The 15,348-nt window shown below is 44.3% G+C and overlaps 1 protein-coding gene across 2 annotated transcripts in view; it reads right to left on the bottom strand.

Moving 5' to 3' along the window:
- Positions 1–2,279: 2,279 nt before the first annotated feature.
- The window catches only part of NCAPH2 (non-SMC condensin II complex subunit H2), a 382,774-nt gene continuing 369,705 nt past the window's right edge, over positions 2,280–15,348 (bottom strand). For both annotated transcript variants that reach the window (XM_053716310.1, XM_053716311.1), the window contains exons 20-21: positions 3,087–3,236; positions 2,280–2,910 (exon numbers count right to left, since the gene is read on the bottom strand). In XM_053716310.1, the coding sequence (XP_053572285.1) occupies positions 2,770–2,910; positions 3,087–3,236 (291 nt within the window). In that variant the 3' untranslated portion in view covers positions 2,280–2,769. The remainder of the gene's footprint in view (positions 2,911–3,086; positions 3,237–15,348) is intronic.

Raw genomic sequence — 15,348 nt, 5'->3', positions numbered from 1 at the left:
GGGGTGACATGTGAGACTCACTGTAGCATTACCCTATACACAATCTCAGTATATTTGCAGTATACACTCCTGGTCTCCTGTCCCTCTGGGGGTGACACGTGAGACTCACTGTAGCATTGCCCAATACACAGACAATCTCAGTATATTTGCAGTATGTACACCTGGTCTCCTGTCCATCTGGGGGTGACACGTGAGACTCACTGTAGCATTTCCCTATACACAGATAATCTCAGTATAACTGCAGTATGTACTCCTGGTCTCCTGTCCCTCTGGGGGTGACACGTGAGACTCACTGTAGCATTGCCCAATACACAGATAATCTCAGTATAACTGCAGTATTTACTCCTGGTCACTTGTCCCTCTGGGGGTGACATGTGAGACTCACTGTAGCATTGCCCTATACACAGACAATCTCAGTATAACTGCAGTATGCACTCCTGGTCTCCTGTCCCTCTGGGGGTGACATGTGAGACTCACTGTAGCATTGCCCTATACACAGACAATCTCAGTATAACTGCAGTATACACTCCTGGTCTCCTGTCCCTCTGGGGGTGACACGTGAGACTCACTGTAGCATTTCCCTATACACAGATAATCTCAGTATAACTGCAGTATGTACTCCTGGTCTCCTGTCCCTCTGGGGGTGACACGTGAGACTCACTGTAGCATTGCCCAATACACAGATAATCTCAGTATAACTGCAGTATGTACTCCTGGTCTCCTGTCCCTCTGGGGGTGACACGTGAGACTCACTGTAGCATTGCCCAATACACAGATAATCTCAGTATAACTGCAGTATATACTCCTGGTCTCCTGTCCCTCTGGGGGTGACACGTGAGACTCACTGTAGCATTGCCCAATACACAGATAATCTCAGTATAACTGCAGTATGCACTCCTGGTCTCCTGTCCCTCTGGGGGTGACATGTGAGGCTCACTGTAGCATTGCACTATACACAGACAATCTCAGTATAACTGCAGTATGCACTCCTGGTCTCGTGTTCCTCTGGGGGTGACATGTGAGACTCACTGTAGCATTGCCCTTTACATAGACAATCTCAGTATAAATTCAGTATGTACTCCTGGTCTCCTGTCCCTCTGGGGGTGTCATGTGAGACTCACTGTAGCATTACCCTATACACAGACAATCTCAGTATATTTGCAGTATACACTCCTGGTCTCCTGTCCCTCTGGGGGTGACACGTGAGACTCACTGTAGCATTTCCCTATACACAGATAATCTCAGTATAACTTCAGTATGTACTCCTGGTCTCCTGTCCCTCTGGGGGTGACACGTGAGACTCACTGTAGCATTGCCCAATACACAGATAATCTCAGTATAACTGCAGTATGCACTCCTGGTCTCCTGTCCCTCTGGGGGTGACATGTGAGACTCACTGTAGCATTGCCCTATACACAGGCAATCTCAGTATAACTACAGTATGCACTCCTGGTCTCCTGTCCTTCTGGGGGTGACATGTGAGACTCACTGTAGCATTGCCCTATACACAGATAATCTCAGTATAAATGCAGTATGTACTCCTGGTCTCCTGTCCCTCTGGGGGTGACATGTGAGACTCACTGTAGCATTGTCCCATACACAGACAATCTCAGTATAACTACAGTATGCACTCCTGGTCTCCTGTTCTTCTGGGGGTGACATGTGAGACTCACTGTAGCATTGCCCTATACACAGACACTCTCAGGATAACTGCAGTATGTACGATTATATAATAAAATCTTCAGCAATAAACTAAATGTGTAAAAGGGAAACACCTCTTGAAAACTCTCCAACAAATTGTAATTGCAAAATATTTCTTTTGTCTTGCTACAGAATAGCCAACCCAGAATGCAGTTCACATAGCTTGCCACAGCCATTTTGTACTTCAATTGTTTCGGGGGCAAAGGAAAATCTACAATTTTAAAAACACAGGAAAGTAGGCAGATAATGAATTATTGTTGGGAATTAATTAGGGTGATACCTCAGAAGGTTATATATGCAGATGATGGTCACAAGTTACATACTGATGGCAACGCAGCAGTACTCGGTTTAGTTACACAGTCCCAAGTGACTTAACTCCAGTTGTGCACAACAGTCATTAGTATTGGACAGAGTTAGCAGTCTTGTGACACTTAACGGAATCTTCCAGGAGTGAGGACTCTGTGGCAGAACAATTTAAAAAGAAATAAAGGCTGTAAAGGTTAGGAAAGCTCCATGCTGAAATAAAATAAGCCACCTGCACATATGTGCGCAAGCAGTACACCACCAATAGACAGCGCTGGGTATATATTCAGTTTATGCACAAATATATAAAAACATGTGACAGCTGAAAGGGAACTGTACAGAAGATATAGATAAAACAATTCTATATACAGAATAAAAACTCTCTTCTGAAGAGCAAGGGGGCAAGTTCTCCATATACTTCCATACGCTCATGGTGCAGGCAGGTTTTATTTACAGAGGCAGAATGGAAAGATCAGAAACAAGTGCCGGGTACATCCGGACAACCATGAGGTTTAATGATTGTATCACAGTCTGGACACTGGGAGCTCATCTGGCACAGTTTTATAGCGGTGAGATTCACTTGCTCCATATACAATATAAAAAGCTGGGCTCCAGTAAAATAAGAGGCCACCTGACCCAGGGCAGAAAGTCAGAGTGGCATGCTCAGTGTTGGGCACCGGAGAATAAAGCAGCGCCAGTCTAGGTCAGATGTCAGGAGGAGGAGATACTCCGTCGTTGCTGATGGACCCAGGGGGAGGGTAACTGTCACTGCTGGGAGATGGAGGGTGCGGTGTATGTCTTGAACCTCTCATGTGCCTTCTGCTGGCTCAGGAGTCGCAGGGCCATAGTATCCACACCTTCATGCAGTCCAGGTTTCTGAGACACCTCCACTGTGTAGTCATTAGCCTGGGGAAAGAAAATAATCAAGCAGCAATAAGAAGACACTCAAAAGAGTATTGGGAGGGGCAGTATGCAAGGAAGACATCAGGAGAGCAGGTAAGGAGGCCAGCAAGCAGGGAGAGCACCTCGGGAATTAGGGTGACAATCTGTACAGAGCAGAAGGGCTGGTAATGTGTACTTACCAGCTGCAGAGACGCCAGCATGTAACGGCACACCTCATACGGCTGCTTGTCCGCCATAAGACTTGCAAACGTCCTCCATTCCCCCACTCGGCTAAACTTGGATACTAGACTGTCGCCATAATCGTGGATGTCAAAAGCCCCCCGCTCCTCCTGTGATATAAGTAAAGCCATACGTGACATATTGCAGGAAATGAGGTTTTGTCAAAATGTTCAGAAAACAAAGGGTCAAATAACAAAGGTTCAAATAAGTGGCTAAAGTCAGCCGCGTGTGATTTATATTTACTAAAGCGAGGGAATGTCATAAGAATTACAGACACAAACCATACATTTATTTTTTTTACCTTTAGTTTGCAGAAAAAACAAACTATGCTTACCTGATAATTTTCTTTTCTTCTGACGGGGAGAGTCCACAGCTGCATTCATTACTTTTAGGAATTCAGAACCTGGCCACCAGGAAGCGGCAAAGACAACCCAGAAAAAGGCTTACCTCCCCCACTTCCCTCATGCCCCAGTCATTCTGTCGAGGGAACAAGGAACAGTAGCAGAAATATCAGGTGAAAAAAATGTGCCAGAAGAATAAAAAACTAAAACACGGCCTCCCCACATAAAAACATGGGCGGGGAGCTGTGGACTCTCCCCGTCAGAAAAAATAATAATTATCAGGTAAGCATAATTTATGTTTTTTCTTCTAAAACAGGGAGAGTCCACAGCTGCATTCATTACTTTTGGGAAAACAATACCCAAGCTGTAGAGGACACTGAATGCAAAAAAGGGCGGGTAGACGAGGCAGCCCATTTGAAGGGCACCACAGCTTGTACAGAACAGAAGGACAAAAACTAAAAGGACTAAGTAACTGCCCATCAGTTAAATCCAGCAAGGCCCAGATAAAGACCACTCAAAATCAATAGATTCCACCGAGCACAAAGCCCCCAAAGAGGCAAGTCCCGCAGGCTCCAAGCCCGTACAATGCCACATATTACCAGAATTAAATAAGGGAAATACTCAAGAGATCTAAAAGCTCAGCAACTAGGATAAAAAAGAACCCCAGCAAAAGTCAAGCGCAACCCAAGGTTGCAACAAGACAAAAAAATGCACAGAGAATGAACTCCAACGACCGAACAGAAGAAAGGGAGGGAAAAAACAGAATTTATGCTTACCTGATAAATTACTTTCTCTTACGGTGTATCCAGTCCACGGCTTCATCCTTACTTGTGGGATATTCTCAATCCCTACAGGAAGTGGCAAAGAGAGCACACAGCAAAGCTGTCCATATAGCTCCCCTCAGGCTCCGCCCCCCCAGTCATTCGACCGACAGTTAGGAGAAAAAGGAGAACCATAGGGTGCAGTGGTGACTGTAGTTATTTTAAAAATTAAATTTGAACCTGACTTAATTGTCAGGGCGGGCCGTGGACTGGATACACCGTAAGAGAAAGTAATTTATCAGGTAAGCATAAATTCTGTTTTCTCTTACTTGGTGTATCCAGTCCACGGATTCATCCTTACTTGTGGGATACCAATACCAAAGCTTTAGGACACGAATGAAGGGAGGGAACAAGTCAGGTAACCTAAACGGAAAGCACCACTGCTTGCAAAACCTTTCTCCCCAAAATAGCCTCCGAAGAAGCAAAAGTATCGAATTTGTTAAATTTGGCAAATGTATGCAGTGAAGACCAAGTCACTGCCTTACAAATCTGTTCAACAGAAGCCTCATTCTTGAAAGCCCATGTGGAAGCCACAGCTCTGGTGGAATGAGCTGTAATTCGTTCAGGAGGCTGCTGTCCAGCAGTCTCATAAGCCAATCGGATGATGCTTTTCAGCCAGAAGGAAAGAGAGGTAGTCGCTTTCTGACCTCTCCTCTTACCAGAATAGACAACAAACAAGGATGATGTTTGTCTGAAATCTTTAGTTGCTTTTAAATAGAATTTTAAAGCACGAACCACGTCAAGATTGTGTAAAAGTCGTTCCTTCCTAGAAACTGGATTAGGACACAGAGAAGGAACAATGATTTCCTGGTTAATATTCTTATTAGAAACCACTTTTGGAAGGAAACCAGATTTGGTACGCAAAACAACCTTATCTGCATGGAACACCAGATAGGGTGAATTACACTGCAAAGCAGACAATTCAGAAACTCTTCGTGCAGAAGAAATGGCTACTAAAAACAAAAAACTTTCCAAGATAATAACTTAATATCCATGGAATGCAAAGGTTCAAACGGAACCCCTTGAAGAACTGAAAAAACTAAATTTAGACTCCATGGAGGAGCCACAGGCTTGTAAACAGGCTTGATTCTAACTAGGGCCTGTGCAAACACCTGAACGTCTGGTACAGCTGCCAGACGCTTATGTAACAGGATAGACAGAGCAGATATCTGTCCCTTTAAGGAACTAGCTGACAGACCTTTCTCCAATCCTTGGAGAAAAGACAATATCCTTGGAATCCTAACCTTACTCCACGAGTAACCCTTGGATTCACACCAACAAAGATATTTCCGCCATATCTTATGGTAAATTTTCCTGGTGACAGGCTTTCTGGCCTGGATCAGAGTATCTATAACTGATTCAGAGAACCCACGCTTAGCTAGAATTAAGCGTTCAATCTCCAAGCAGTCAGTTGCAGAGAAACTAGATTTGGATGCTTGAAAGGACCTTGAATTAGAAGATCCTGCCTCGATGGCAGTTTCCATGGTGGGACCGATGACATGTCCACTAGGTCTGCATACCAAGTCCTGCGTGGCCACGCAGGCGCTATCAGAATTACCGAAGCCTTCTCCTGTTTGATTCTGGCTACTAGCCGAGGGAGAAGAGGAAACGGTGGAAAGACATAAGCTAGACTGAATGACCAAGGCGCTATTAATGCATCTATCAATGCCGCCTTGGGATCCCTGGATCTGGATCCGTAAAGGGGAAGTTTGGTGTTCTGACGGGACGCCATCAGATCCAATTCTGGAATGCCCCATAGCTGGGTCAGCTGAGCAAAAACCTCCGTGTGGAGTTCCCACTCCCCCGGATGGAAAGTCTGACGACTTAGAAAATCCGCCTCCCAGTTGTCTACCCCTGGGATGTGAATTGCAGATAGATGGCAGGAGTGATCCTCCGCCCATTTGATGATCTTGGATACTTCCTTCATCGCTAGGGAACTCTTTGTTCCTCCCTGATGATTGATGTACGCTACAGTCGTGATGTTGTCCGACTGAAATCTGATGAATTTGGCCTCCGCTAGTTGAGGCCACACCTGGAGCGTATTGAATATCGCTCTCAGCTCCAAAATGTTTATCGGGAGAAGAAATTCTTCCCGAGACCATAGACCCTGAGCCTTCAGGGAGCCCCAAACCGCACCCCAGCCTAACAGACTGGCATCGGTCGTGACAATGATCCACTCCGGTCTGCGGAAACTCATTCCCTGAGACAGGTGATCTTGAGACAACCACCAGAGAAGAGAGTCTCTGGTTTTCTGGTCCATTTGTATTTGAGGAGACAAATCTGCGTAATCCCCATTCCACTGTTTGAGCATGCACAGTTGGTGGTCTGAGATGAATTCGGGCAAAAGGGACTACGTCCATTGCCGCAACCATTAAACCAATTACCTCCATGCACTGAGCCACAGAAGGCAGAGGAATGGAATGAAGAACTCGGCAAGTATCCAACAGCTTTGACTTCCTGACCTCTGTCGGAAAGATTTTCATTTCTACCGAGTCTATTAGTGTTCCCAGGAAGGGAACCCTTGTGAGCGGGGACAGAGAACTTTTTTCTACGTTCACCTTCCACCCGTGAGACCTTAGAAAGGCCAGAACAATGTCCGTATGAGCCTTGGCTCTGTGAAAAGACGACGCCTGTATTAAGATGTCGTCTAGGTAAGGTGCTACTGCAATGCCCCGCGGTCTTAGTACCGCTAGAAGGGACCCTAGCACCTTTGTGAAAATTCTGGGAGCGGTGGCCAACCCGAAAGGAAGGGCCACGAACTGGTAATGTTTGTCCAGAAAGGCGAACCTTAGGAACTGATGATGATCTTTGTGGATAGGAATATGTAGATACGCATCCTTTAGATCCACGGTAGTCATATATTGACCTTCCTGGATCATCGGCAAGATTGTCCGAATGGTTTCCATCTTGAAAGACGGAACTCTGAGGAATTTGTTTAGAATTTTTAGATCCAGGATTGGCCTGAAAGTTCCTTCCTTTTTGGGAACTACGAACAGGTTTGAGTAAAAGACCAGTCCTTGTTCTGCAATAGGAACTGGGTGTATCACTCCCATTTTTAGAAGATCTTCTACACAGCGTAAGAACGCCTGTTTCTTTGTTTGGTCTGAAAACAAACGAGAAATGTGGAACCTTCCCCTTGGGGGAGAATCCTTGAATTCTAGAAGGTACCCCTGAGCAACTATTCCTAATGCCCAGGGATCTGGAACATCTCTTGCCCAAGCCTGAGCAAAGAGAGAAAGTCTGCCCCCTACTAGATCCGATCTCAGATCGGGGGCTACCCCTTCATGCTGTCTTGGTAGCAGGAGCAGGCTTCTTGGCCTGTTTACCCTTATTCCAGCCCTGCAAGGGTTTCCAGGTTGCTTTGGGCTGGGAAGCGTTATCTTGCTTTGCGGCAGCAGAGGTTGCAGCAGGTCCGCTCCTGAAGTTGCGAAAGGAGCGAAAATTAGCCTTGTTTTTGGCCTTAAATGGCCTATCTTGTGGAAGGGTATGACCCTTGCCCCCAGTGATATCTGAAATAATTTCTTTCAGCTCTGGGCCGAATAGGGTTTCCCCTTGAAGGGAATATTTAACAGTTTCGTTTTGGACAACACATCCGCCGACCATGATTTGAGCCAAAGCGCTCTTCGCGCCATGATGGCAAAACCTGAGTTTTTCGCCGTTAACTTAGCTAATTGGAGAGCGGCATCAGTGATAAAAGAATTAGCCAGCTTTAGAGCATGAATTCTATCCATGACCTCATCGTATGAAGTCTCCCTCTGGAGCGACTCCTCCAGAGCCTCGAACCAAAAAGCCGCTGCAGTAGTTACCGGAATAATGCAGGCAATTGGTTGAAGAAGAAAACCTTGCTGAACAAAAATTTTCTTCAGCAATCCTTCCAATTTTTTATCCATAGGATCTTTGAAAGCACAACTGTCCTCTATTGGTATAGTTGTATGCTTAGCAAGTGTTGAAACAGCCCCCTCTACCTTAGGGACCGTCTGACAAGCGTCCCGCCTGGGGTCGTTTATGGGGAACATTTTCTTAAAGATGGGGGGGGGGGGGAAAACAAAGGGTACACCTGGTATCTCCCACTCCCTAGTCACAATATCCGCCACCCTCTTTGGGATCGGAAATGCCTCAGTGTATACAGGGACCTCTAAAAACCTGTCCATTTTACACAATTTTTCTGGGACCACCATGTGGTCACAATCATCCAGCGTAGCTAAAACCTCCTTAAGCAGGACGCGGAGGTGTTCCAGCTTAAATTTAAACGCTAAGGAATCTGACTCTGCCCGCTGAGAAACTTTTCCTGTGTCAGAAATTTCTCCCTCAGACAGACCGTCCCTCACTGCTACTTCTGAGTGTTGTGAGGGTACTACAGATAAATCATCCAAAGCTTCTGATTTTTGGAAAAACTGGCAGTTTGGATAAAAATGCTGCAAGGGAATTATCCATTACTGCTGCTAATTATTGTAAAGTAATAGGGGCCAATGCGCTAGAGGTACTAGGCATCGCTTGCGCGGGCGTAACTGGTGTCGACACATGGGGAGAGGAAGAAGGACTATCCTCATTACCTTCTGTTAAGGAATCATCTTGGGCTACATTTTTAAGTGTCACTGGATGGTCTTTAAAATGCTTCGATATTTTAGCACACTTTAAACACAAATGCAACGGGGGTACCGCCATGGCTTTTAAACATAAAGAACAAGGTCTATCTGAAGACTCAGACATGTTTGACAGACTTAGACAGCACTACAATACAGTAAAAATCACTTTTTGAAAAAACTTTACTGTGTCTTTAAATAATAAAAAGCACACACTTTTTTACCAAATCACCAAAAAACATCCAATCTTTATGAAATTTTCACCACATGATCCTAATGCTTTGAAATGATTGTACACAAATTTTCAAATCAATTAACCCCTTATTGCCCAAACCGGAGCAAATTGAAGTAAACTACCGGTTTAACACACTACAGCACGGTGCCAGTGTCTTTGCTGTGGCCCTACCTTCCTTTTGGGTTATTTGTAGAAGAAAAATAAGCCTCCCTGAAGTCCTCCTGCACTCTCAGGACTCTACACGTGAAGCTGCATGAAGCTGTCTTGCAAATCAACTGCGCAACTGAGGCGCGAAAATGAGGCCCGCTCCCTCTTCCTTCCAGAGTTATGGGGCCTTCCTGAGTCAGATTAGGTGTCTTACAATATGCCAGGCATAATAAAAACCCCAAAAGTGTTTCCAACGTCTAAAAACACATGAACAAATATAAGATTACACTAAGTAATCGATTTAGCCCATCACAGTGTCTACCAGTATTTAAGCCCTTAATTGAAGCCATCCTTCTATACTGCGTCTCAGAAAATGGCTTACCTTCCCTCATGGGGATTTCTGTCAGTCTTCTAGCATTACCAGGTCATGTTAGAAAAAAAATGACTGAGCATACCTTAAGCAGTTAAGCCTGCAAACTGTTCCCCCCAACTGAAGTTCTCCGGTACTCAACAGTTCTGTGTGGGAACAGAAATGGATTTTAGTTACAACATGCTAAAATCTTTTTCTTCTCAGCAGAAATCTTCATCACTTTCTGCCTCAGAGTAAATAGTACAAACCGGCACTATTTTAAAATAAACACTACAAATCTAACACCACATACTCTTTACCCTCCCGTGGAGATGCTACTTGTTAGAGCGGCAAAGAAAATGACTGGGGGGGGGCGGAGCCTGAGGGGAGCTATATGGACAGCTTTGCTGTGTGCTCTCTTTGCCACTTCCTGTAGGGATTGAGAATATCCCACAAGTAAGGATGAAGCCGTGGACTGGATACACCAAGTAATAGAAAAAACTCTACCTCTATCTGAATGGAAGTCCAAAGGACCATGAAATGTCCCTAAGAAAAACCCAGAGGAACAAGGCAGCTCCCATACCTCACACAGAGTGCATTCCGCACTAATGAAACAGCAATCAAGGAAAAAACACTTCCCAGGACTGCCTAAAATTAGCACCCTAAGAACTTATCGTGCTCCAGCAGCTGGATTCGGACCAACAACCCTTAAGTTACAAAGCCAACCCTAAGGCTACATGGGCTGCTTAATCAAGGCAATTGACCCAGCACCAAACGACTGTCATAAGGCAGGGAAAAAAACAATTCCCCGGACCACTCAGATCTCCAAAAGGGAACAAAGGACTAAACGGTATCAAAAAGGTAGGCAAACCCCGACCATATGTAACAAGACTGGCATGCTAAACTACTTAGCCAGAACAGAACATAGGACGATCTTGGGTTCCAGAACCCAGACCCAGTTGCCTTCCCTACAAGAAGGTACACTCCCAGACAAAAGGGAGACCACACAAACAACAGTGTTAGCACGATACCAGAATCCGCCCCTACATATAATCGTGTATGCAAGGCAGAGGGGACCCCCCTCCGCAGCAGGCGGATACTGTGGTATACCCCAACCCCATAAGGGGGGGAATGCAAAAGACAACTGCTCACCCACCCACAGGCAAAAACAAAACCGACTGAAGAGGCACCATCCGACTGCAACAGCCGGCCCAGTAGACAAACAGCGAGCACACCTCTAGAATGGAAGTAGCTGTAATAAGAGATCAAACTCCCGCTTGCTAGGTAGCTAAACTAACCATCAGGCCATTTCCAAGTCTCCGATAAGAGAACACAACACCTGAAGGAGCAAGCGGATGTCTCAGGACCGTAAGGACTGAAGCACTCAGGATCCAACTAGGAGGTCCAGTCAGATATCCTAGACCAGGTCTAGAAAAACCGGGTACCCGGAAACCGGAGCTGGCCCAAACTAGGAACCCTTGAGGAACCATAGGAACACCTCAGACGAAGAACTCTAGGAGATGCAAACGCAGCCACATCCAAAAGTCCTAGGACACTGGACTTTCACTAGACATCCCAAAGACAGAGAATATAACTACTCAAGATTCGAGGGATAAAACCCCCAAGACCAACAGCCAAGAAGCAGACAAGAAATAGCACACATCTGCAAAAGAGAGTGCAATATAGTCTCCAAATGATCCATCTGGATCCATCTCTCGGCAACCCGCCTAGACCAAGGGAGAAAACGAACGAGCACCGGTATCCCAGGAAACGACATATCAAACCAATATGTAGTAAGAAAGGGTAGCTCCAGGACAAAAAACGCATTCTCCTAAAGTCCCCAAAAACATGGGAGCTGACAATGTCATCTAACGGAGTTTCAACCAGAACCATCTCCGATAAAGAGTCGCACCAGTAAGTGGTAGCTTCAGCAACCGCCGCTATGCCTGCAGTCGATTGAAAAATAAGTCCCATTTGGTGAAACATTCTCCTTAAGTATCCTTCCATTTTCCTGTCCCTGGGGTCCTAGAAGGAGGTGCTATCCTCGAGAGGAAAAGTAGTACGCTTAGGCAGAGTGGAGATAGCACCATCCACTTTGGGAATGGAACCACACAACTCCAGATGAGAGTCTGCTACTGAGAACATCCCATTCCAAGGAGTGGGAGAGGTCAGGGATTGCTTTTTCCCGGTCCCCTCCCACTCCTTGGAAATAATGTCCGCCATGCGAGCCGGAAAAACCTTGGGCGCTTTCGGTCTAGTTTGATAGACCCTATCCAGCTTAGGAATTTTAGCTTCCTCAGATGTTTTAGGCTCAGGGATATCCAAAGTCGAAAATACCTCCTTGAGTAATAAGCGAAGATGTTCAAGCTTAAATTTGAAGTTTATCTCCTCAAGCTCCCCTGGATTTTCTTCACAAGAGTCAGAGGAAGAGAGCTAATCTTCGGAAGCTGCTGCATCTTCAGAATGATGAAAAACTGACCAACGCCGTCTCCAAAGGAGTACAGATAGCCTCATCAGGAGAAACATGTTTAACCTTTTGCTCTCTCTTCCATTAAACAGGAATAGCACTCAGCACAGCTGAAACAGCCGATTGAAGCGGTGCAGCAAAATCTACAAGGGGGCATACCATAGCCTCTTAACAAAAAAGACATCTGATAGTAAAAACATACTTTATGTAAGAATTTACCTGATAAATTCATTTCTTTCATATTGGCAAGAGTCCATGAGCTAGTGACATATGGGATATACAATCCTACCAGGAGGGGCAAAGTTTCCCAAACCTCAAAATGCCTACAAATACACCCCTCAACACACCCACAATTCAGTTTAACGAATAGCCAAGAAGTGAGGTGATAAGAAAGGAGCGAAAGCATCAACAAGAAATTGGAATTGTGCTTTATACAAAAAAATCATAACCAACATAAAAAGGGTGGGCCTCATGGACTCTTGCCAATATGAAAGAAATGAATTTATCAGGTAAATTCTTACATAAATTTCATTTTCTTTCATGTAATTGGCAAGAGTCTATGAGCTAGTGACGTATGGGATAGCAATACCCAAGATGTGTAACTCCACGCAAGAGTCACTAGAGAGGGAGGGATAAAGAATAAAGACAGCCAATTCCGCTGAAAAAATTAATCCACAACCCAAATCAAAAGTTTTAATCTTATAATGAAAAAACTGAAATTATAAACAGAAGAATCAAACTGAAACAGCTGCCTGAAGAACTTTTCTACCAAAAACAGCTTCTGAAGAAGAAAAAACATCAAAATGGTAGAATTTAGTAAATGTATGCAAAGAAGACCAAGCTGCTGCTTTGCAAATCTGATCAACTGAAGCTAAATTCTTAAAAGCCCAGGAAGAAGAAATTGACCTAGTAGAATGAGCTGTAATCCTCTGAGGCGGGGATTTACCCGACTCCAAATAAGCGTGATGAATCAAAATCTTTAACCAAGATGCCAAAGAAAAGGCAGAAGCCGTCTGACCTTTCCTAGAACCAGAAATGATAACAAATAGACTAGAAGTCTTTCTGAAAACGTTAGTAGCTTCAACATAATACTTCAAAGCTCTCAAAACATCCAAAGAATGTAAAGATCTTTCCAAAGAATTCTTAGGATGGGGACACAAAGAAGGGACAACAATTTCCCTACTAATGTTGTTGGAATTCACAACTTTAAGTAAGAATTTAAATGAAGTCTGCAAAACTGCCTTATCCTGATGAAAAATCAGAAAAGGAGACTCACAAGAAAGAGCAGATAATTCAGAAACTCTTCTAGCAGAAGAGATGGCCAATAGAAACAACACTTTCCAAGAAAGCAATTTAATGTCCAAAGAATGCATAGGCTCAAACGCAGGAGCCTGTAAAGCCTTCAAAACCAAATTAAGACTCCAAGGAGGAGAGATTGATTTAATGACAGGCTTAATACGAACCAAAGCCTGTACAAAACAATCAATATCAGGAAGTTTAGCAATTTTTCTGTGGAATAAAACAGAAAGAGCAGAGATTTGTCCCTTCAAGGAACTTGCAGACAAACCCTTATCCAAACCATCCTGAAGAAACTGTAAAATTCTAGGAATTCTAAAAGAATGCCAAGAGAATTTATGAGAATAACACCATGAAATGTAAGTCTTCCAAACTTGAAAATAAATCTTTCTAGAAACAGATTTACGAGCCTGCAACATAGTATTAATCACTGAGCCAGAGAAACCTCTATGACTAAGCACTAAGCGTTCAATTTCCATACCTTCAAATTTAATGATTTGAGATCCTGATGGAAAAACGGACCTTGAGATAGAAGGTCTGGCCTTAGTGGAAATGGCCATGGTTGGCAACTGGACATCCGAACAAGATCCGCATACCAAAACCTGTGAGCCCATGCTGGAGCCACCAGCAGCACAAACTATTGCTCCATGATGATCTTGGAAATCACTCTTGGAAGAAGAACTAGAGGCGGAAAAATATAGGCAGGGTGATAACTCCAGGGAAGTGTCAATGCATCCACTGCTTCCACCTGAGGATCCCTGGACCTGGACAGGTACCTGGGAAGTTTCTTGTTTAGATGAGATGCCATCAGATCTATTTCTGGAAGCCCCTACATCTGAACAATTTGAAAAAACAAATCTGGGTGAAGAGACCACTCTCCCGGATGTAAAGTTTGACGACTGAGATAATCCGCTTCCCAATTGTCTATACCTGGGACATGGACCGCAGAAATTAGACAGGAGCTGGATTCTGCCCAAACAAGTATCCGGGATACTTCTTTCATAGCCTGAGGACTGTGAGTCCCACCCTGATTGACATACGCCACAGTTGTGACATTGTCTGTCTGAAAACAAATAAACGTCTCTCTCTTCAATAGAGGCCAAAACTGAAGAGCTCTGAAAATCGCACGGAGTTCTAAAATCTTGATTGGTAATCTCGCCTCTTGAGATTTTCAAACACCTTGTGCTATCAGAGATCCCCAGACAGCTCCCCAACCTGAAAGACTCGTATCTGTTGTGATCACATTCCAGGTTGGACGAACAAAAGAGGCCCCTTGAACTATACGATGGTGATCTAACCACCAAGTCAGAGAAAGTCGAACATTGGGATTTAAGGATATTAATTGTGATATCCTTGTATAATCTCTGCACCATTGGTTCAGCATACAAGGCTGAAGAGGTCTCATGTGAAAACGAGCAAAGGGGATCGCGTCCGATGCTGCAGTCATGAGACCTAAAACCTCCATGCACATAGCTACTGAAGGGAATGATTGAAATTGAAGGTTCCGTCAAGCTGCAACCAATTTCAAACGTCTCTTGTCTGTTAGAGACAAAGTCATGGATACTGAATCTATTTAGAAACCTAAAAAAGTTACCCTTGTCTGAGGAGTCAAAGAACTTTTTGGCAAATTGATCCTCCAACCATGTTTTTGAAGAAACAACACTAGTTGATTCGTGTGAGATTCTGCAGAACGTAAAGACTGACCAAGTACCAAGATATTGTCCAAATAAGGAAACACTGCAATACCCCGCTCTCTGATTACAGAGAGTAGGGCACCGAGAACCTTTGAAAAGATCTTTGGAGCTGTCGCTAGGCCAAAATGAAGAGCAACAAATTGGTAATGCTTGTCTAGAAAAGAGAATCTCAGATACTGATGGTGATCTGGATGAATCGGAATATAAAGATATGCATCCTGTAAGTCTATTGTGGACATATAATGCCCTTGCTGAACAAAAGGCAGAATAGTCCTTATAGTCACCATTT

This window comes from Bombina bombina, chromosome 6 (genome assembly GCF_027579735.1).
Source record: "Bombina bombina isolate aBomBom1 chromosome 6, aBomBom1.pri, whole genome shotgun sequence".
Taxonomy (NCBI): Eukaryota; Metazoa; Chordata; class Amphibia; order Anura; family Bombinatoridae; genus Bombina; species Bombina bombina.
The sequence above is the reverse complement of the archived record's forward strand: the minus strand, read 5'-3'. Positions and strand labels throughout refer to the sequence as shown.